This window comes from Poeciliopsis prolifica, unplaced genomic scaffold, assembly GCF_027474105.1.
Source record: "Poeciliopsis prolifica strain line A6 unplaced genomic scaffold, Auburn_PproV2 SCAFFOLD056, whole genome shotgun sequence".
Taxonomy (NCBI): Eukaryota; Metazoa; Chordata; class Actinopteri; order Cyprinodontiformes; family Poeciliidae; genus Poeciliopsis; species Poeciliopsis prolifica.
Genome location: NW_026562431.1, coordinates 732,726 through 756,152, shown reverse-complemented (window position 1 = coordinate 756,152; position 23,427 = coordinate 732,726). Strand labels below are relative to the sequence as shown.

The 23,427-nt window shown below is 40.0% G+C and overlaps 2 protein-coding genes across 2 annotated transcripts; one reads left to right on the top strand and one right to left on the bottom strand.

Moving 5' to 3' along the window:
* Positions 1 to 1,775: 1,775 nt before the first annotated feature.
* dnajb11 (DnaJ heat shock protein family (Hsp40) member B11) lies at positions 1,776 to 9,309 on the bottom strand. Its single transcript, XM_055060010.1, has 10 exons — positions 9,123 to 9,309; positions 8,557 to 8,713; positions 7,161 to 7,258; positions 5,754 to 5,886; positions 5,466 to 5,608; positions 4,014 to 4,096; positions 3,878 to 3,935; positions 3,687 to 3,798; positions 3,431 to 3,590; positions 1,776 to 2,147 (listed from the first exon to the last, which is right to left on the bottom strand). Exons 1-10 carry the CDS (start codon positions 9,194 to 9,196, stop codon positions 2,083 to 2,085), a joined length of 1,083 nt encoding a protein of 360 aa, XP_054915985.1. The 5' UTR covers positions 9,197 to 9,309; the 3' UTR covers positions 1,776 to 2,082.
* A 1,952-nt stretch (positions 9,310 to 11,261) lies between these two features.
* On the top strand, positions 11,262 to 21,147 carry tbccd1 (TBCC domain containing 1). The gene is made up of 9 exons (XM_055059978.1): positions 11,262 to 11,445; positions 14,242 to 14,306; positions 14,395 to 14,661; positions 14,756 to 14,914; positions 15,057 to 15,173; positions 16,123 to 16,372; positions 16,453 to 16,639; positions 17,588 to 18,118; positions 18,506 to 21,147. Exons 2-9 carry the CDS (start codon positions 14,244 to 14,246, stop codon positions 18,696 to 18,698), a joined length of 1,767 nt encoding a protein of 588 aa, XP_054915953.1. The 5' UTR covers positions 11,262 to 11,445; positions 14,242 to 14,243; the 3' UTR covers positions 18,699 to 21,147.
* The last annotated feature ends 2,280 nt before the right edge of the window (positions 21,148 to 23,427 follow it).

Here is a 23,427-nt window from a genome sequence, read left to right as displayed (position 1 = left end):
GGTAAAAACCTGAAACAAACAACTCAAACTTCAATAATAATGAAGAGCTTTACTGGCCTTCTATGCGCCTTGATCTAAATCCTGTTGAACATCTGGAGAAGGTACCATTCAAACCTGAGGCCACTGGAGCAGTTTGTCCATGAGGAGTGGACCCTGAATACCTGTGGAAGTTTTGATTTCCTCAATGTCAAATACAAGTACAATCATTTTTGTTAAGTCATTTTTCATTAGATTGGTTTTTCTAATGGATCTGTTGGGACTACAAACCAAAAGCAATGTTTGATTCTCATTGGTTCATTTTCAGTAATTTTTTTAATTTATCATAAGGCTACTTTTGTCAGTTTCAATTCATTCCAGTGACCGTTGTGGCTCTTTGTTGATTCCTTTTGTCAACGAATTCACCCCATTTTTAAGTAAGTGGGGTGAATCTATACAAAGCTTTCCAGTCATACTGACCATGCAAAGAACATTACAACACTCACAAACACATTCAGGCACGGACTGGTAGGCAACTTGGGGTTAAGGGTCACCTCACTATTTGACAGGAAGAAGCTGTAATTGAACCCACGACCATCCAAATACAAGATGACTACTCAGTCCATAAAAAATTGTGTTTCATTCAAACGTGTTGAAACCCTAACTCTTCTGTCAAATCACCAACTGTTTTCCCCAAAACGCCGCATAGAAACCCGCTCCCAAGAACGAGGGACTTTTTTCTCCGTCGCCCGAATAGGACGCTGACATCTCCTCTGATTGTCTGACAAAGCGCCATGGCTGAATTATGAATATTTCATGTAGGCCTAATTGTTTACACCCGACGTTTCCATGACTTTGAACAAACCATGACCTGAGCAGGCTTATTCATATCATTTTATTTTCTTATTTAATGGAAATACCGCAATTACGAAATTGCATGTAATCGATATTAGCAGAAAAAGATTTTGTGCACATATGAAGTGAAAATGCAGCTGCTAAACTCGTGATGTCCATTCTAGATCTGTCAGCTCCTTGCAAATCAACCCATCTCTAACCTCCGTGTTCAGATTCAGTCAGTCAGCAGCCTCAAGTTCTGCTTTGACTTTCAAAGTCCAACAAGACCTGAGGGCTAAACTGCAGATGGCGTGTTTGTGCAGAAACAGTGACGTCAGGGTGCCATTTTAATGACTCTGGTACCATCTCGTGGTATATTTGTGGTATGACATTTGATCAAATTTGTATAAATCTTTATTTATATTTTAAGTAAAGAACATTTTTTCCTTGTACATGTAAAAACAGCCAAATAGTTTATATTAAAACCTTATTACTCTTGAAATTTGGACAGGGAGGCAGCGTTGCAGTCACATTAAAAAGAGAAGATCCCATTGAAAATCCTGTTTGGAGGGCAGAGTCCCTTTGAGTCGTCAGTGAGGGAGAACAGGAGAAAAATCAAAAAATGGCTGAGGTGGCAAAGAAAAAGCAGGAGACTATCAGGTCTGAAGAGGCAAAGTAAACTGTGCTCACTGTATACTTGAAGAGATCAACTCTTACCACAGCAAACCTCAGAGGGTGACACTTCTTCCATCAGGAAAAAAAACAAACATAAATTAGGAGACCAATGAAAAACAGGTTTTGTTCCTCCCCAGTGAACTGCGATTAAGAGCAGAGCAAATTCACTCAACAGGTGGCGCTGTTGAGTTTGGATCAACTAAATAAAGGTTCAAGTAGAGCCATTTCAGGTGTGACTTCAGCTCAGCATCTCCCCCTGCAGGAGGAGTCATGATACTGCAAAAAAAAAAGTCTTCTCCAGGTTTTATGTTTCAGAACTTTAGAAATTATTGTTACAGTAGACTTTGTAGGGGGAAAAAAAAGAAGAAAAAATGACAAACAATGCATCTGATTGTACATTTAAATAAAAACACTGTTGCTGCTCCTCACAAGATGATTTACAAAATAAAAAACTAACAAGATTCAACCGTCCTGAGAACATTCTGGAAATAATAAATACATCATGACCAGATCCCTGGAGCTCACTCCTGTTGACTTGAACAAGTGTATTCTTGTGGTTGTAGTAAAGAATCAGTCCAGACTGTCTCTCCCAGTGGTTCAGTATCCCTGTAGTCCGTTGTAAACCTTCTGTACAGATCCCTGCTTCAAGATACTCCGGATACCTGGAACAACACATACATTGAGGAACTATTAGCAAGAGAAGAGTCAAGTGGTTTCACCCCATGGCAGATGTAGTACAAGAGTTGCAGTGAAAATATGTAATAATTTAACAAATAACTTAAAAGAAACAAAAAAAAAGTTCAACAGGCTCTTCTCTGCCTTTTATAACAACGGTGTCATCTGCAAACATGATCCATGGTGACTCCAGCAGACAAGCAGTTCAAAGCTGATTGATGTTTTCTCACCTTTACCTTAAACTGTTACCCAGAATCATAAAACAAATATCACAGACCAATAAAACTAATTTTAATGTATAAATGTGGACTTTCTGAAAACTATGTCTATATTTTGACATTGTTTGCTAAGTGGTACCAGCCCCCATTTTAGAACCTACTTTGCTGCCATGAAGCAAAGTAGGTTTGCTTTGCTTCATAGCAAAGCACACTCCTGTTGACTTGAACAAGTGTATTCTTGAGGTAGCAAAGCAAAGCAAACATAGGGGTTAGGCCAGCAGCCTCTTCTGGCTCTCGTCTAGTACAAGTCTGACAAAAAGCCATGCACTGAGTAGTTTAACATACCTTCCATGCCCTCCGTTGTCGTGTTGTGTTTGTAAAGATCAGTTTGAGTTATTTGTCAGATTCTGGGTGTGTCTGACAACCCCACCCAGTTGAGCCGTTAGTCATTTGTAATGGAAACCACTGAGTGCCAATGCAGGCCATCAGTCTGTGATCATACTAAGACGTAATGAGAGCCCAGGTTGCTTTGATAGTGGCCATTTGCATGGTTGGGTCTGGTGTCTCGTCTTTCTCTTGATAATGCTCCATAAATTCTCTATGGGGTTCAGCTGGCCAATCAACAGTGATGTCATGGTTATTAAACCCAGTATTGGTGGTTTTGGCAGTGGGGATTCCAGCTGAAGTCGATGTAAAGCATTGTAAAGCAATGATTCCAATCATTGCTCTACAATGTTTGAGGCCGTCGCTGTAACTTGTGCACTTTTTTTTCCACTAAACTTTCCATTAAAATCTTTGCATTCAGGACTCTTAACAGACAGCTGGTTTAGCAGTGACCTTGTGCATCAGGTACATAATCACAAAACTATAAAGTTTTGTGAATCACAAAACTATAAAGTTTTGTGATTATGTACAACATAACATTTCTGAAGACCTTTTTTGTTGCCCTTAAGGAACACTCAAATTTTTCAAGAAACTGGATTGCCACAAATGAAAACTTAAAATGTGTTACTCAACAGGCACAACACCAAGCTTCAGCTCTGTCTTCTCACCATCTTTCTGCTGATCATCAAGTTGTGTTTGAGGAAACTCCACGTCGAAGGTGATGATGAGGGAACCTCGGATATTGATGTTGTCAAAGTTCGGCAGACCCTCTCCTTTCTTCCACATTCGAGCTCCGGGTTTAGTGATCTTGTCTCTCACTATGTGAACCTGTTAATAGGTGCATTCAGTTCAATTCCTACTTTCAATCATCAGAATACCTTCTTTCACCAACTTCAAACAGTGCAAGGTCTAAAAAAGAAGGACCTTGTGCCCGTCCAAATGGACGATGTTCATCTCGAAACCAACCATAGCCTCAACCAGAGAGATAGTGACATTGGTGTAAAGGTCGTCTCCTCTGCGTTCAAACACCGGATGTCTGAAAGAGAAGACCAAGTCAGAAATCAGCTCCCTACACACTCATCTCATATTCATCAGTAATGAAAGCTGCTTCATACTTTAGCACTTTGATGCGGAATCGCAAATCTCCAGGCTCGCCGTCGATGTGAGGTTCACCTGAGGTCCCAGATAAAACATGAGGAACGGATGATAAGACATGAACTAATAACCCTGATTAAGCTTTGTGAGGATCACCTTCTCCAATGAAGGGATATTCCATCTCATCTCTCACCCCCTGTTCAATCTCCACTTCCAGGGTTCTCTCCTCATTCACCAGCCTGAGGTGAGAAAACATCATGTTAGAAAGGAGCTTACTAAGACTCACTTAACCTTCAATACAAGAAGTAATAGACAGAGTTCCACTTTATGATAAAGTGGTTAGCAGCAATTGGTCGTTTACTCAGACAGGACACACGCAATAACTAGTGGTGTTCCAACTACAACTTTCTGTCCGATCACCAATGTTTTAAAAGCTTGGCCTGCCGATTCTGATTTTGTCAACACAATAATATTAAAAGTGTCTAACTAAAGATGCCAAGTTAGCTGCAGGTGGAGACATGATGTGGTGGGTGGGTTGGTCAGTTACACCAGAGCAAATGGACACAGTGGTTGACTTCCAGGTCTTTGCAGAGGGAGATAAAGTCGTTGTGTCATGACTACTGGCCAATTGCAGAGCTCCCAAAATTACGGAAATCTGGACTGATTTAATTGTTGCGCTTTTCTACATTTAAGTTCATGTAGAAATAAATATTTTTGAAAATAAAAACAGACAACAGTGCAGACACCTGGGTTATATTTATGTCAAATGCTTTCAAGTCATGTCAAAATTTGTAAGTGAAATTTCATTCTCAGTTTGTAGAAAAACCTTGATAAAACAGGGCATTATTACCTCTAAAGTAAAGAACACTGGGTAATATCAGCCTGCTCGTGTCTTTTCACAGCAAAGCTGTAATACATTACTAAAAGTGTTCACTCCATCATTTTAAAAATAACTGAATTGAGGAAATCCAATTGCTGGTCACACCTAAGCTGCTGCTACAAACAAGAGAAATACAATAGGTCAATTTTAGCATGATACTGTGGCAGGATGCTAGCTAGGTAACAGATACACTGGTAGCATCCTTTACACCAAGACTTTATACCTAAGGGTATAACACATGTTAGTGTAGAACTTTACAACACTCTGGAGTGGGAAATCACACTTCTGTCTCAGTTTGGTAGTTGACAAATCCAGAAGAATGGAACCTGCCTGTCAACACTGTGCCAAATGTAGAGTTTGGTGGAGGGGGTGTCATGCTATGGGGAAGATTTTCACAGGATGTCTACAGACCCTTACCTCCAGTACAGAAAAACTTTTTTTAGGCCTAGGAAGACATTTTGAACAAGATTATGGTCCCAGCTACCTGAACAGTTTGGTGATGACAACATGACTCAATACCGCCACACAAAGCAAGGTCAACAAAGACATAAACGAACAAGACTGGTGTGGCAGAACTCAACTGGTCTGCATAGATTCCTGACCTCAACCCAATAGAATAGCATTCTCAACTTGGGAAAATAATGTTTACAAAGGATACAACAAAAATAAGCTGCATCATAATTTCAGCCTGAATGACTCCTCCCCCTTTTTAATGACAAAAAACTCACTTGACGTTCGGACACTCGTCGCACACCGTCTCCTGAGTCATCTGGAAGCGGCCCGGTCCGAGCTGCGTCGTCCTCATCTCCTGTCTGCAGTTGCACTTCCTTTTACCAGGAGCTTCTTTAGCTACAGGCTTGTTCCGCACAACCTGGCAACAAAACAGTTTCACAAGGAATCAAAAATAAAACAAAAATACAGCAGTAAACTCCTATGTTGTTCTACAGACGGTATTAAAGGCAATTCTGGAATATAAGCACAAGCTATTAATTCAGAAAGGAAGCAGTTCTCCATACCTCCACAAAGTTTCCAGAGTACACCTCTTCCAGGGTAACCTCAAGGTCGAGGACTATGTCATTTCCTCTGGGGATGTTCCTATCCTGCTGCTGCCGATTTCCTCCAAACATGAAGCCAAAATCACCAAAGAAGCTTTGAGGGCAAAGAGGGTGAGGAGAAACAGTCAGTGGACATTTAATTTTAAAAACACCAGGGGCCTCATGTATGAAGGAGTGCATGGTTTTCACACTAAAACTTGGCATACGGACAAACATGTGGCGCACAAAAAAAAAAAAAAGAAATATAATGCTGTGTGTACGCACATCAATGCTCAACTTTCCATTATACATCTGCATTCGCAGGAAACAGAGCACTGCTGTTGCTCTGCCTTTTGCCACTCATAAATATATCTTAATGTAAACTAGTATAAATACCCAGACATCTGCCACTACGTGAAGCAATAACCATAGCAATGTCCTTGTTTGTAGCAGCATATGTTTTTATAATAATAATAATTATATATGTTATGTAAAAGACGCTTTCATGCCACAAAAGGTAGCCTCACAAAAAAATAAATTTTAAAGAAAAAAAATCCAAATAATAATAATAAAAAAACAAAAAAGAGATCAAGTGCAAATTCCTGTTTGAACAGCAGAGTGTTCAGCCGGGATTTAAAGACAGACATAGAGTCTGTCTTTGAGTGAGGAATGTGCACCAGTAACACACAGCTCCTTCTTTAAGTTTTGCTCAGAGCTCCAGGATGATCAGTGTGGGAAATCTAAACACTAATAAACCATCATCAACATTTCCCAGCAGATCAGTCCATTCAGTTTTTAAATACGCTGACTGGAGTCAGATTTCAGTGTATTTCAGGTGAGTTTTGAGGCTTTGTGGTTTGTTATTGAAAAGTTTGAGTGGCTGCTGCACATGTTCACAGCAGGTCAAACGTTTGCGCAAACTTTCACGCCACGTTCGTTTTGTTGGCGACTTGTGCGTAAAATATGGCGGCGCACATTTTTTGTGCGTACGCATTTATACATGAGGGCCCAGAGTTGAATTTGTGATTCATACATTTTGAACAGTTCTGGACTGAGAGCCTTCAGACCATCTGACATTTATTCAGGTCTAGTTGTCCAACTGCTTGAAATATAGAACTGGTTCCAATTCTTTCTCCTGCTCATAGACCATAACAGAGAAGTTTAATAAAATATCTTATTGTTAATGGTGATTTATGGTGGAACTCGATTAAAACTTTTCATGCTACTGCATTTTACCCCCATACTAACCAGATCCTTGGAATATCAGAACTAGTACATTAGCAAGACTACTTTTAGAGCCATTTGGATCATTACTTTTGACTGAAATACTTCTTTATGTTGATAATAAAAGATAATCCAGTGATTTCTAAAAAGAACCACAGCACCAACCTGGAGAAGATGTCATTATGAGAACTGTGATGACCTTCCTTGAGTCCATCTTCTCCATACATGTCATACTGTTTCCTTTTCTCCTCATCAGACAGAACCTGGATACAAAACAGCCAATCAACTTCATAGTAAACACATGCACTATGAATGTGTCATGCACCAATATTTAGAGCTTTTTCATATTTTAAGGTTAACATAAAATTGTTAGATAGGTTGTAAATAAGTGGATTGTTGAAGTTGGATGCAGGATCTGATATTAATATCTGCATCAATTTATCAGCCAGCCAATTTATTGGTGTTGATTTCCTTAATTTTGGGAGATCTGTGATTGGCCGATCTTATCCACCAATGTTATCAACCTCGGAAAAGGTCTAAAAATCAACGACTTTGCTGTTCTTTTCTCTCGAGAGAGGTTTGACTGACAAACCGGATGACCAGGTCATGTCTGCTCAGTCACAGTTAACATTAGCCACCCCTTTGTTGCTAATTGAGCAACTTTCTTGATATATTGAGCAACATTTCAGACAAAAATATGGTATCGGCCAAAACTGGAATCGGTAACTTAGGCTTTTTAAAAGATCGGTAATCAAATAGGCCACAATACTGCACCCATACTGTGTAATCCTGATATTGAAAACGTGCACAATCCATAAGGACAGACCTCTTCAGTCTAATTCTATGTCTTGCTGTGAGGAGTGTCATGCTTTAGTATTTATTTCTACATTTAGAATCCCATTTAGTATCCCAAATTGCACTTTGTAAACCATTTGAAAGGTTTGTTGGAGTCTGTGCATCATGCAGCATTTTCCAGGCTGCATCAACTACAGAACGTTTTGTGCCTAGTACAAAGTAAAAATAATTATGTCGGATTTTAAATAGTAAAAGGTTAAGCCACATTTACCGTGTCAAGCTTTATTTCAATCAAAACACAGTAAAATCCAAAATATATGAATGAAATCTGATTTCCAAGCTCACAAATCTTAACAGCACTTGTGATTCGTATGAATACTTAAGATATGCTGATCAAGTCAGTAATAAGGTCTTGTGAACGTTTCACACGGAAACACCTGCAGCGGTTAATAAAATCCACTCCCAGTCATCCACGTCTGACTTTTTCTGTCGCCAGCTCTGTTACGCTACAGCCAATCAGCTGCAGCCACACGGTGTAGTCGGCCAATCACCGAGCTTTGATAGTTTACAATAGTAACCAAATAGCAAGCGCACTAAAGACTTTTATAACAAAGCCGTTTGGTACTTTTGGTATAATTATGTTCTTTACTGCATTTCAATTAACTATAGAAACACTCCTGCTGTTGAGTAACTATGCCGTAAAGAGGAAGAGTGTATCGGGCCTTATTCATCTATGACTGGTACAAAACAATAGTTTCATGCTCACCTCGTAAGCTGCTCCCAGATCTGCGAATTTGTCCTGTGCTTTGGGGTCGTCGGGATTCCTGTCGGGGTGTAGCTGTAGAGCCAACTTTCTGTAGGCCTTCTTTATATCCCTGATGGTTGCTGTCTTACTCACCCCCAGGATCTTATAGAAATCTCGACTACATCAAAGAGAGAGAGAGAAGAATGGGAAAATGTTCATCATTACATGGACAGAAACACACCGAGCTCTGCTGCTAATATTAGTGGCTTCCAAGTCATTGAAGCAGGAGTCTGCTAGCTAAAGTCTCAGAGGAGACAGGCTCCCTACGTGTGACTGCTAGCTCCATGCTAACTGAGCTAACTAAACCAAAACAAAACATGACCGCTAATAAGCACGTTGGGCTTCAACAGCATAAAAGGGCTCGTCGAAACAACAAAACACCTCTTGGAGGTTCTGCTCAGAATATCAACCTGCTCTCCTATACACATGGAGAGACCCGGGTAGACCAATCACAGCTAAACATGTGTACCTGCTGGCGGTGCCGTTTCACCGCTGGGTCGCTGCTTCTGCGAGCAACACCCGCTTACCTGGCAAGTACTGCCGTGGTGATATAAAGTAGCAGACAGCACGCATTCCAGATGTTAATCCCTTTCTTAGCCATAGATCCCCGGAGTCACGAAGGAGAAGATACAGAAGGTACTAGCCGGCTTTTGAAGCTCGGATCCCGCAGCCACTCACAAGCCTTCTTCCTCCTGTCAGAGAGAGCCCTCCCACCGCGGCGTGTCCACTAACTCCGCCCACATTTAAAGAAGCTCCAGCTGCTTGGACCATGAGCCAAAAGAGACACAATGCAATGAATCAGTGACATCTGGATATAACTGGAAACATATATGCGTTTAAAAATTTATGTGTTATTTAGAATGATTGAAATATAAAATTATTTCTAAAAACTTGTATTCACTGTATTATTTATTCTTGCATCGAGAATAAATAACCTCGATGCGGTTATTTATTCACTAAATAACCGCATCGAGGTTATTTAGCATCAATTTAATGAGCTGTTTAGTAGTCTGTGTAATAGAAAATTTGCTGTTGGCCTGCAGAAGTTGAGGTCAGTATCATTTACTGTTATCACAAAAATTATCTGAAATAACCCATGACAATTAACGCATACCTAACTGCAAAAAAAAAAAAAAAAATATCCTGTTGTCACGTTTTTAATTACATTTTAAATAGTGCTTTTTTTTTTACCATAATATATTGTAACATACTTCTGAAGTAAATACCTTGTTGCTGATTCACAATCTGAAAATTAATATTAAAAATATTTAAGATTTGCACACTATTACAAGATCTCTTTAATTCATAAATTATGTAATGTAGTTTGATTAGAAAGCAAAATTAAAAACAGTCATTTTAATTTATTATTGGCTCACTATTTGATAATTAAACCAGAGGTTGTTCACGGTCATAAAAAAAAAAAAAAAAGATCAACAAGCAAGCTAATGAGCTCACAATTCAGTGTGGATGCAGTTTCAGAAGTGATCAGTTCAATTCAGTTTATTTGTATATTACAAAAAATAAATAATGCACATAGTTCATTTAATCTAATCAGACAGTCAAAAGTAAATTACACGAATTTTACTTCTGTCCTCATTCTTGAACACAATCCTGCAGTTTATTTTTCAGCAGGAAAAATAAACAGTCAGTTCATTTTTCCTGGTGATTTTTAGAATGAAAAAAATCCAGAGTTATATTAATTTGATATTAACGTCAGTGGTGCTGATGTGACTAAACTCAAGGGGCCGTATGAATCAGGGTCCTCCCAAGCCTTTGTCAGGTCTTGTGGAAAATTCTGTTCCCTGGTGAAAATCAAACGTACAGGACTTGATGAAGAGGGGAATAAGCACAGTTTGTGAAAAAAAAAAAAATCTTCCCATGTTCTGGAGGGGAAACTGATTATTTCAGGCAGCTAAAAATAATTAGTTCCCCCCTTAGTAATTTTGACAAATAATGATCAAATTTATATTTACAGGACTTATTGATCATGAAGAGAGGAATGAGCACAGTTAAAGAGTCTGTGAAAAAATATAGAGGGGGAGCACATCATTTCAGGTAGCTAAAAAATTTGATTCCCCCCTCATAACTTTGGCAAAGAAAGCAAATGTTTTCGAATGTTCAATGATTGTGTGATAGCATGAATGAGCCACCAAAAACAAACAACTAGAAATTTCTTTTATCTAGCGGCCTGCCATATTTTACATTAGGACAGGATTTCCCAGAAAGCCTGCACTCTCATTTTTTTTGAGGAAGTCTTGATTTTTCTGCCATGCTATCAGCCAGCTTCAATCCTGTTATATCATCAGCCAAAGATTAGTAATACACACAACGTGCTGGAAACTGACTGACTTTTAATTGTCAGGCTTAAGTGACAAAAGTTGGAGAAAGACTGATTCTCTTGGCCTTTAAAATAACAACACAAAACAGCGTAAATAAGACCTTGTTTATTTATTTATTTTACAATTCTGTTAGCTGCCGATTAAACAGAAAGTTACAACCTTGACATGATTATATGAGTTGTTCTATCGAGAAATCGATCAGAAAATGGTAGGTAGGTCAGGAGGTCCGCCAGGTCGTCCGTCTGCCAGCCACCTCACCTCCTCTGGGTGCAGTGCGCGCTCCCGACACCTAGTGCTGCGCGCGCTCTCGAGAGTTGCGCGCGCGACGCTTGTCGGGAAGGGAGGAGGCGCCAAAGAGGAAGAATATACAATTTTACTGAGTGTGTGAATGAAAACAAACCGTGACAAGTATACTCGGAACAACAGCGTTCGTCCCATGAAACCGTGACCCAGCAGTTTATTCTCCCGGGAGACGGAACACATCGTTTCCCGCGAGGGAAAAAGTTCGGAGGTAAGAGCGCTCCTAGCTCTGTTAGCCAGATGTAGCTAACATCGGCTTGCAGCTGAACTTTAGTCAAGTTTACTTTTCGGAAAACAAATTGGCTGTCTTTTGTTTATAGCGTCACGAAAATGTTTTATGATTGATTTGTTTAAGTTACTCTCCACTGTGGAGCGGCTAAACAAAGCTGCTCAGGTTCGGTCGCCCTATGAAGAGATGAAATGTCAGGTGTGGATGACACCAGCAGTTGTCATGGGAGCAAAGCTGGGGAGACATCTGTTATGTTCCACATCCAATTCCACCGTCAGTGTTCAGACTTCAGGCACAAATAAGTGTTGCCACTTTTAGAAGGAGCTCAAAATCTTTGATGATGATCATGTTCAGAATAAACAAGGATTCTTGTTCTTCTGGAATAAGTAGGTGTGCCTACTCTGCAGGTTTTCATTCCAAAAACATTGCAGATATAAAATGTAGCTGCAATGCAGTTAAATCAGCAGCTAGTGAGGATATATTTAAAGAAATATATTGTAAGAGGGTTAGATAAGAGTTACAAATTGATATGTTCTTGTGGACTCTGTCATGCACTGTCAAAGTAAGTAAATCTGAGCTTTTTATTTCACAACAAAATTTCTAGAAAGCTGACTTGGTCTTCGCTGGCTTCTGTCATGATTTAAATGTAACTCCAAGCACAGAAAAACGTCATAGTCATTATTAACTCAATGATTTCTTTGCTGATACTTTGTTGAAAATTAAGTACTTGAATTCAAAGTATGACAGAGGCATACTGTGAATGCCTCTGTCATACCTCTGTCAAAGTATGCCTGATTTGCAAAAAGCAAATCACAAGAAAAACATCAAGACAATATGGCCGAACAACAAAGGGCAAAAAAAAAAAAAAAGTCACATGAGGGTAAAGTGAATCATGATCAGAGTATCAGGATGAAATAACCAGACCAAAATAGATCTGTTCAATGTTAGCTTAACCTTTTACATATACAATTTAGTCTATGTAAATTTTGTTACCATGGGAACAGTGTTGATATTTACATGTTGTGCTATAAATATTTCTCATGTTAAAGTATAGATTCACAATATTTGTTATGAAAGGTGATCATTTCCGTGGTTTGCATGGGCTGCAAACCACGGGCTGCAGGTATATATCACCCAGCACCTATACCGCTTCTATTAACATTTGTTAAAGAACGAGTCTCTGTCAGGGGCTCGGTGAATTCCATGGAAAGTCCAGTCAAACTCCTCCACTATTGAATACTACGCAGACAGCTATTAGGGATGTTAGCAAAGTGAAAGGATGAGAACTTCAGCTGTCAGAAAATAATTTTTTCCCACTAAGTGAGGCAACTTCCTCCACATGGCATATTCTCAAGGTGTAAACTGAACTTTTATGGCTCATGCCACTCTGTTTTCTAGTCACTCTATAAAGACCTGTTTTGTGGAGTGTTATCTGATATTGTTCTCCAACTAGAAAACTTCTGAAACCAATCAGCTGCTTTGAATTTTCAATTCAGTTTAATTTCACAGCACCAATTCACAACAGATATGGTCTCAAACTAAAAATAACTCTGAGGGATTATTTTAAAAGGGGAGGAATTACATATATACACTAAAATGTTTTGATTTCTGTGATTAAAAAAAAATCAGATAGGAATGGGTGATATGGACTTAAAGTTTTATCAGGACATTGTGTGGTAATGAATTTACCTGAAATAATATATTACTTATTTTAGGTAATAGTATAACTGTGATTGCATGGCACAGCAATTAAAGGTGCACAAACACAAATTCTGCTCTTAAAAAACACACTCATTTGTTTGTTATGCATACTTCTTTTTGTGATGCCAGTCAGTATGATATGTATCACTAAAGTGCATACATTAATTACATTTAATCATATTTTCAAATGTATTGATATTTATTGACATACCTTTTTTGAACAAACAGTGAAGAAAAATAGTTAAACTAATAATCCCAATAACAAGGACAGTTTTGTTGTTTGTTTAAATATCGATTGGAATTTATTGTGTCAATGATGAATCAAAATTCTTATAAGAAATTCAAGATATTAAACAATACAATAAATGGCCAACCTTATATTTGAAGTCCTTCAAAAATGTCCTTCAGCTAGCTTTACAGTTATGCCTTACTGCTTTTATTTACCACATAAAATCCCAATAAATATTATGTCTTCCAAGTATCTTCAATGACACGTTGTGGATAATGATTTTAATTGTGTGATTGTGATCATGTGAGCATTTGAGCAAACTCAAAATCTGCAAAAAAGATAATGAGATTTAGATGCATTTCCCTTTACTGGTTTGGAGTGCATCAATCAGATGTTGACTCTACGAATGGCCAGGTACAAAGGTTGCAAACCTGCATGAACCACACATCTCAGAAAAATGGAGAGACTCCTCCCCTCAGAGCTAGAGGGTGGGACTTAGAAATATTTGGGAGTTTCATGCCGTAAGGCACAGAGCTAGCAGTGTATGAGAGCATGCCACCACTCCCATCCTATCTTGGAGCACCTGTGGCCGGCCACTCCAGGCTGACAGTTCTCCCCTACGTTCTAAAGTTTGGGACTGTGATTCCTCACGTCATAACTTATTTTGCAAATGTGTTTCCATCGTCCTTTTAGCACTCTTACACTTTTTAATAAAAGCCAAAAACCACTTCAAACAAATGTTAAATGCTTTATTGTGAAATTAAGTAAGCTATTTTGATGCATGTTTGCCTTTAAATCTCTATGGATTTATTTCACTTTTGTGCATCAAACTCTCCCTCTCCCCTCAGACATGGAGGCAGACAGTGTGAGCATATGGCCACGCATGGAGCCCTTCTTACTGGGTGCCCTGCAGGTGAATGCACTGACAGCCCGTTGAATGCTTGGCGTCATCCAGACACATGTAGATGTGTGAAATGATCCAGAGTGTAATTCATTTTCAGGTGGCTCCCACCTCCAAGCTGAGCCTGCACTACCTCCGGAAGATGGCAATCTATGTCCAAACTCGGGAAGGCTGCTTTCCTGTCCTGGGCTGGTCCATGTGGCGGCATATCGCCTGTGGAAAGCTGCAGCTTCCAGAAGACCTGGCATGGCTCTACTTTGAGACATTCGACCTGCTTTTGGGTCACACTCCAGAGGAAAGGCTGGAGCGGGCAGAGTGCATGTCCCAGTGCTCCTCCAAAAGCGAGTTGGACCAGCAAAGAAGTAAGGTAAGAGGACACCAGTGGTGAAGAGCGGTAGTACCAATTATTGTTCCTAATGTTACCCAGGATCGATGCTGAGCCGTTGTGTCTTTGTCCCCAGTTGACAGTGGACACGCTTCAGTTCCTCCTCTTCCTCTACATCCAGCAGCTGAACCGTGTGTCTCTGCGGACGTCTCTGATCGGTGAGGAGTGGCCCAGTCACAGAGCTCGCTCCCCTTCTCCATCAGAGCGAGAGACCAAGGCCAGCTCTCAGAACAAGGTGACAGACACTAATGACAGGACCGACCCAACTGAATGTAGCATGTTTATGTTGTGAACTGGAAGCACAGGTCTTATCACCATCTACTGGTTCTTTGATCTGTTGCTCATAACCCTTCTTTATTGCTGGCTTTGTTTGACAGAATTGGGACGATCAGGCCCATCTGTCGTTTGTTCAGAACCACTTGGCAGATATTTTGGAGCTGCTGGTAGAACCAGGGCAATTGTCTCAGTCGGGGCAGGCCCAAAGAGACTCCCAGGTGAGTCTATGCTATCTTGCTAAGAAGACTTGAAGTTGCAAAGGGACTATCAGCATCATGTTAAATCCCATGAATTGGGAATGGTCACTCATGTTCATATGTTTGAAGACAGTGAAGAGAAATATTTTTGACAATGTAAAGCTTTCAGCTTTACATATTGTTTGTATGATTGATTCCAATCATCCAAAAAGTACCAAGAAACCTGACCTGTTGTTTCAGGTCATCAAATATACCCGCTAAACATCATTAAGTCTTACTAATGCCACGTTTAAAGGGACAGTACCATGTGTTTTTCAGGTACATAGTGCCATTCTATAGCACAGTCAAGTAAGTAACTATGTTAATTTCAGTTGTTAGAAAACAATTACTTAAAAGAAAAACGAGTCTCTAATTTAATGACTTAAAATTGTGCCTCTGTCTCTTTAAAACCTCCTGCTCTTCCTGAAACTCCACCTGCAGGAAGTCATCACAACATGGCCCCTCTATTAATGCTTTAACAAAGTTTTTACCAGAATTTCACTGAGAAGTAGCTCCTATAATGAGCTCAGCAGATGCACAGTACCACCAGGTGTTTGCTAATTGCTGCTAGCCAGTCTGAAGGAGCTGAGTGCAAGAGAGCTGCTATGTGAGGCAGAAGCTCCAAGGAGGAGCTGTGACTTGAAGAAGGGGCTAGGTTCAACCAGGTGTTTTGCAGCTGAATGGTTGCCATGGGAGATTAAAGGGTTTTTCAAACATGCATAGAAGAATTGAAGCAACACTCCGGGTATGTTTCTGATGTTATAACATTATAACATGATGTAAAGCTCAATAAAGTTGGTTTTACACAATACTGCCCCTTTAAAGCCCACACATGTTTTTGTTCACCATGTTTTCTGGCCAGATGTGTTCTGAATTTCTGTGCCGTAGAAAGATTTAAAGTGTTGTAGTTACTGTACCTTCCTGTCATCAGATCACCCTGGAAGCCGTGCGGAGTTTAGGGCTCCTCCTGGAGGGCTCAGTTGGCCATGGAAAAGGCATCCAGCCCATCCACAAGCTGTTGAACAAAGGGCCGCTCCAAACACCGTCTGGCTACTCCATCCTGAGCCGCTCCTTCCCTCTGCACAAACTTCTCTCATGTCTCCAACAAAACCTCACCCTCAACCCCTTTGGGATGACCGCCTGCCTCCGCTCCGGGAAGAAACTCGCCTGGGCCCAACAAGGTGTCACTGAGCCTTCTAACATTCAGACTCCTTCAGCCTCCAATTTGTTTGACTCCCTGTCTGTTGTCTTTTCATTCCAGTGGAAGGAGCCATGAAGAGAGCCAAGATAGCCCGCAACACCCATATGGCCCCACCCGGCAGCAAGATGGTGCTGATGTCCCAGGTCATTAAACAGACTCTGGCTAAAACATCAGACAAGCTGACCGGTGCCAACATCAAGATCCACAGATGTTCTGATGCCTTCATATACCTCTTATCCCCTCTCAGGTGTGGCCAGCTAATCTTATTGCTGGGAGCACTTTTGGCAGTGGCACTGATTTGTGTTAATGTAACATCAGCAGTCTGAGTGTTCTTCGTCTCACATTAGTACTTACAGTCATATTCAATACATTGGAATATGGATTCGCTTGATTGTTAGATTAAAAGCAACTCTTGAAAACAACATTTAAATAGGTAACATATTTTCAATAGACCCACACTCCTGCATTAAGAATATTTTTAATTAGGCTGATATAATATTCTGAACTTAAATCGTATGCTTTTATCAGCTGTGTGCAAGAAATCATTAACAGACAAAAAAACCTTTTTATCTTAAAGTCTATTGGGAAGTAATCTATATAATGTGTAACTTGTGAACTGAGTTACTGAAATATATTAATGTTCTACTTTATTGACAATGACTGGTTGAGGACAGTCAGAATGATGCTGGCTCAGAGCTCTTGCACATTTCTAGGAACCTCTTTCACTGAAGCAGGGAGGAGTAAAATGACAGACACCAAAATGGTTAATAATAAATAACATCTGAGCAATGTTTCCACAGCTACACACACCTTGAGTCTTGATAGATCCTCCCTGAAAAGGCAAACATGCAACAAAAACTGTTGATGTGCTCCAAGTTATATTGTTAATTTGACAGAAGGATTCAAATTTTTTTAAGCTCGCTTAAGCTTTGTTTGAATCTAACACAACATGGTGCATGCTGGTGCATGTATCCCACATATTAATAAGCAGAGTTTCTTTTCCTCCGCTTAGTAATATGCTTAAATTCAGTGGGTCGTCTAGTCCTATCTCTGTTTTGAATGTAGATATTATTTCCTAATTCAATGAGAATCAATAGAGAATTGAATTGATCTGTGACTGAAATGCTGTCGTTAAACTTGTATCATTCTCAGGGAACATGAACTCACCATGTTGTGTTTTTGTTGCATTCTTTAGATCTGTCAGTGTGGACAAATGCCGTGACAGCACCGTGGTTCTGGGTCCAGTCCAGACCAGCGTCCACATCCACAGCTGTCAGAACGTACGTGTTGTGTGTGTTGCTGGCAGGGTGGTGATTGGCGCCTCCTCGCGCTGCACCGTCCATGCCCTGACTCCCACCTGCCCGCTTCTTTTGCCCGGAAACTCTGAGATAACCCTGGGTCCCTTCCACATTTTCTACCCCTCCTTGGAGGACCACATGGCCAGTGTGGGGCTCGCTGTGGTCCCCAATGCCTGGGATCAACCTTTGGTTCTGGGAACTGAGGGCCTCGCCAGCCCCCCAGTCAGCTCACCCTCCAGCTCGGACGGCACCTGCTACCGCCTGCTGCCCCCCTCCGAGTTTCACACGCTGGCTGTGCCTTTCCAGATGGAGGGCGACACGTGCGAAGTACCTGGCGGTCTGCCCCCTGCCTACCAGGCAGCACTGAGGGAAAAGCAGAAAAGAATACAGAGCTGGCAGAAAACAGTGATGGAGGCCCGACTGAACAAGTGGGTATTAAGAAAAGCCTGGCAGTGCTCCATGCATTTATTTAGAGTCATTGGAATAAAAGGACTCCAACCTGTTTTTTATTTCATTTCAAAATGTTCTTTCCATTTTATCATTATTCATTTGGGTAAAATTTCAAAAAAAGGTGATGAATGTTGTCATGCAAAATCTTTTAAGGAATATGAATACTTTAGCAGTGCACTGTAAACCAGGGAGGAGTTTGATGGAAAATGTCTCCCAAAGATCAATGTGAATTTGATCTATTGGCTTCCAGCCAGACTAGTGAATCTGTGGCAGAGCAGTGAGGCAGATGGAGGGGAAATCTCTCTGCTCTAAAACTTTTTCCTGACTTTTCAAACCTTTTTCTCCTGGATGTTGTGTGTTTGCAGGGAGCAGAAGCAACAGTTTCAGGAGTTGGTGGAGCTAAAGTTCCATGAGTGGCTTTTGGAAACTGGCCACCGACAGGAACTGGACAGTCTGATTCCAACCATGGGCAACTGTCAGAAGAACTCGGATGGAGCGGCTACAAACTCCAGCAGAGTTAAAGACGCCAAACCCGTTCAGACGACTGCTGCTTATTGAGCTAGTGACTCGCTTCTGCATAGGGGCAGGTTTCTGACCTGATCCAGAACACCGCTCAGGCAGACTGCATCCTGTGAGGCAAGTGACAGGTTCTGGTTCGGGCAGTTGCTGCGCTGCAGGTTCAGGTGTGACCTGTTTTCAGGCTCAGAAAAGGCAGCTCGACATGAAAGAGCAAGCAAAGGAGTAGCTTGGCATGTTGTAGAGCAACAAAGCAACAAGTTGCTGTTCTTGGAACGACACTTGACAAAATGCACTGTGGAAAATATGCCAAGATTTCAATGGGCATTTAGAGAAAAATTACTCCTTTTGTTGGGTCAAATGACTCCTTAAATTAGTTAAAGTAGAACAAGAGTCAATCCACAAGAGTTGAGGTATTTTTTTGTTTGTTTTTTACCCAGGTGAAACCAGTTGACCAAGAAAAATTCTAAGAATCAGTTTCCTTTTCATTATCATTATCTTTCCAGTACTGTACATAGTTTAAACCTTCGTAAGCATCCACATTCTTTGACTACCTTCCACGGTAACTTACTGTTACTGGCCAAACTGTGAGGTTCAGTTCTTCCAGCACTTCCTCCCTTGTGTCACACAGAGAGCACTCTGATCAGAAGTGTAGTGCAGAATATTTCAAGAACCACTGGTAGAAATTAAAGTGAGCAGCAGTAAACCAGGACGAAGCTCTGGTGGAGTCTTTCTATTGGGTTCCATTTGTATCTGCTGCCAGAATGTGGATCTGGAATATACCCCACAACCCGTTCACGTAAAAGGTGGAAAACCAGTCGGGTCTTCTAATCACCACTCGGTGACCAAACCCAAACACCGGGAGCTGATTGGTATCCATCACTATGAGACTCTTGCAGTTTGATAATCCTGTGAAAATCCTAGTTTGTAGTACAAACAGAAAAATCAAAAAGAAAGATTGCCTTAATTTAAGTTTAAAAGAAAGCAGCAAATGTTCTTAACGCTAAGAAAATTATAAAAGATATTGTTACTTTTAATATAGATCTCTATGCAATGTATTATTGGTAATACTAGTGTAGGATATTGTAGTATTTCTTATTTTGCTCTTTATAGAGTTAAACTAGTCAAACAAGCAGTTTTGAGACTAATTTTTAAAAGCTCTACTTTGACCTCAGGAACCTATCCATGTCCATGTCTGTTAATCAGGAACACATTAAGTGCTTCATTAACTCAGATAGGCACAAATAAGCATATTTTAAACCTTTGGAAGCCATGTTGGATTTTAAAATTTGATTAGTGAGAACCAGATTTTCCCCTTGGAAATCCAACTGTTTGTTGTTGCTTCTTCAAAATTCCCACTTTTTATCTCGAAACATACACCTCGTCACACACAATGCCAATGAGTCCGATTTGTATTTCTTGGGTTCTTTTCTATTATTTCTTTTTGTATTTCAGTGCCACACAGGTTCTGTGTCTGAGTTGCCTTCAGCAGGGTTGGGCAGATGCTGATCTACACCCAGTTGAATAAAAGTGTTGAGATACACAAAAGACTTGGTATGTGGTGCTGCACTGTGATCCTCCTGTCCTTTTTTCTGTTTCAGTGTGGATTTATCCGGTTCTTCCAGTAGGAACAACCTGCTGGGCTGACATGTGCCAAGTAGCAAGCATGCTACAAACAATTATTTCACATGTATAAATATTTGTGAACATTGGCTGTTGATTGTTTTTCATAAACCCTCCGTTAGAAGATGTATTACCTCGAAGTGTTTCTCACTAGCTTATTTGCACTCACTAGCTTCCAGCGTATTTACAGTTTCTGTGTAACAGGCACATTACTCACAGGGAGCTCACTGCAAAAACACTAAGTCAAGTATTTGATTTAAAAGAGCAATGCTCATTTTACTAAAGCATATAACTAAAGAGACAAATCAGAGAAAGGGATCATTTTAGGCGGATTAAGGTTTAGTTTCAAGTTCAAACATCTTAGTACTCTTGAACCGAGACAAACTATTTTACAAGTAACTTTTCAGTAAGACAATGAAGCTTGTTTTAACTCAATTCCTTAATGTTGATGAAACTTATTTTTTTTGTAACGTGACTTTTTTCTCCTCTTGTTATAAGTGAAGTTTGCCAGTGGAACTAGAACTTTTTCATCAACATTAAGGAATCACTTTACTGATTTAAAACAACGCTCCTATATCTTACTGAAAATTTACGTCTCTTATTTCAAGTGTTCTAAGACATTTGCACGAGAAACCAGACCAAGAATACTTGGTAAGATTTAGTGTTTTTGCAATGCTGCTGCTGCTTTGTGTTCATGAGGGAAGTTACTGTAAAACATTCTATGCATTTGAAGATGTGTACACTGAAAAAAAGACCTTACCGCTGATGTCTGCTACCTAAATGTTCCTGCTGCTGTAGCTGCTCTGTAATAAGTACAGGACTGTTCATGATCAAGTTGAAAATAATAAAATGTTTGCTGGAACTACAACACCTTCTCTGTTCTGCTGCTACCAGGTTCAGAAACCATAATGATCCTAATGCTGGCTTATTATTCCTGGAAGTACTAATGTGGCTATTTCAGTTCTATTCAAAATATATCTTTATTTATCCCAAAGGGATATGAAATTTCACTCATTTCATCCACGTATGTTCAAAGTTGGTGGTTGGTGATTCTGTGGGGAGGAAGGATCTCCAGTAGCAGTCAGTCTTACTTGAAGATTCCTCTGACTAAAGACACTGTTGCTGTATGACAGTTTTATGAGTGTCTGACATGCTAATAACATCTCAGCAGCAGAGATGATATTCCACAGTAACGTCGTGGAAGGCACCATCAGTTGTTGGCAGCAGAGCATGCCAGTTTGGTTTTTGGTTTTGCCACTCCTCTTTAAATTACTGCCTGGCTAGAAAGCCAAACAGAGAGATGTTGGAGCCAGGGATGTGATCCTCCTTAAAGAAGGAGAATGAACTTTCTGTTCCCTTTCAGTCGATTCACTCGGTACAACACGGTAATTATATGCATGACATTACATTTCTTATTTGAGCTAAATCTATATAAATCTACATTCCTGACAAAAATGTATTTGTAGGTATTTCTTAACTTAAAGGGGCATTGCTTTCAAGGACAAAGCTCCTCTTTGGCACTCCAGTTTCAAAGCTTCCGGTTGAGTTGAGTGGGGGAGTCACAGAACATGTGACTCCCCCACTCAGCTCCTTCAGACTGTCCAGCAGCCATAACAAACACCTGGTGGAACTTCATGTCTGCTGAGCTCATTATAGGAGCTACTCAGAGTAACGCTGGTAAAAACTGTAAAGAGTTAATGGAGAAACCATGTGATAACTTCCTGAAGGTGAAGTCTTAAGAAGAGCAGGAGTTTTTAAAGAGACAGAATCCTACAGGCTCAAGTCTCAGCCTGATGGTCTTTTCTGCATGTTAGTGTCTGACGACTCTCAAATGAAGACCAAAAGAACCAATAAAAGACAGACCCAATTTCAATGTATTCAATTACTAAGTAAAATTTATTTTAAATCATATTTGATATACAGCTCTGGAAAAAAAATTAAACAGACCACTGGACTGAACCCCATTGAAAAAACTGATGATTATTCCACCAAATCTCTTCCTGAGTTAAAACATCAATGTTGTGTCTAAATGAATATTAACTTATTTTCTTTGCATTATCTGAGGTCTGTTATTTTGGCCATTTCTTTTTTCTGCAAATAAAAATTTTTTTTATGGAATTTCAGACACGTGTTCTCAATAGTTCATAAAATAAAAGAGCAATGTTCATTTTACTAAAACAACTTTAAAGAGACAAATCAGAGAAAGAGATCATTTTAAGTGGATCAAGTTGGAAGGCATATATATATATATATATATATATTGCATTTCTTTAACAACTGAAGGTAACATGTTGAAGTCGATCACAGTTCCTTTTGGGAGATATTTTGATCCTCCTCTTTATTCATGACAGTGTTCTTCAGCATAAATAAGTCAAAGCCCACCTTCTTGGACAAAGACACCCATGAATTGGATCTTGGTAGCTCTCATCTTTTCTTCTTCCAAAAAATAGTTCTCTGGTCAGAGTTGGAGGGAGCAAAGAACAGGTCAATCATGGAGAGAAATCCGACATAAACTGCAAATATTGTTTCTTTGTCCGTAGTTTTACTTTTAGGACCTCAGTTCTTGGAGGAACAAAGGGTTGAGGTTCATTGACCCCAAACATCCAGCCAGAGATATGATGGATTGGTTCAGCTAACAGTTTATCCAAAGTCCATGCATTGATAAACTTCAGAATCCGTGGCAAGACTTGAAATTCAACCTTCACAGATGTTGCAATCTGACACTGAGGTTGTAGTACTTTGGAGAAAAGAGAGGACAAAAGAATTCAGCCACTGGATGTGCAAAGCTAAAAGAGACTCAGGTCTAAGGTCTTCATAATTATGTACTACTTTGTAGTACGACATAAAATTCTACTAAAATACAATGTTTGTGTTACAATGTGAGTCATTTGCACTCCCTTAGCTGTTGAGTAACATTTTGTCTAGTTGCCCCTGCATTGCATTTCTTTGTTTTTAATGAAAGTCTTATTTTAACCACAATTTCTGTAAAAATTAGAATAGACCAGAATGGCTTTACATAACCAGGGGATGGATGAATGTGGATGAATCCAAAGAGTAGAGCTGACTTATGAGCTGGCAGGCTCTCACCATGTGTTAGTGGGCTTTGGACCCAGCCAGTGGACGTGTACCATTATGCCATAATCCTTCC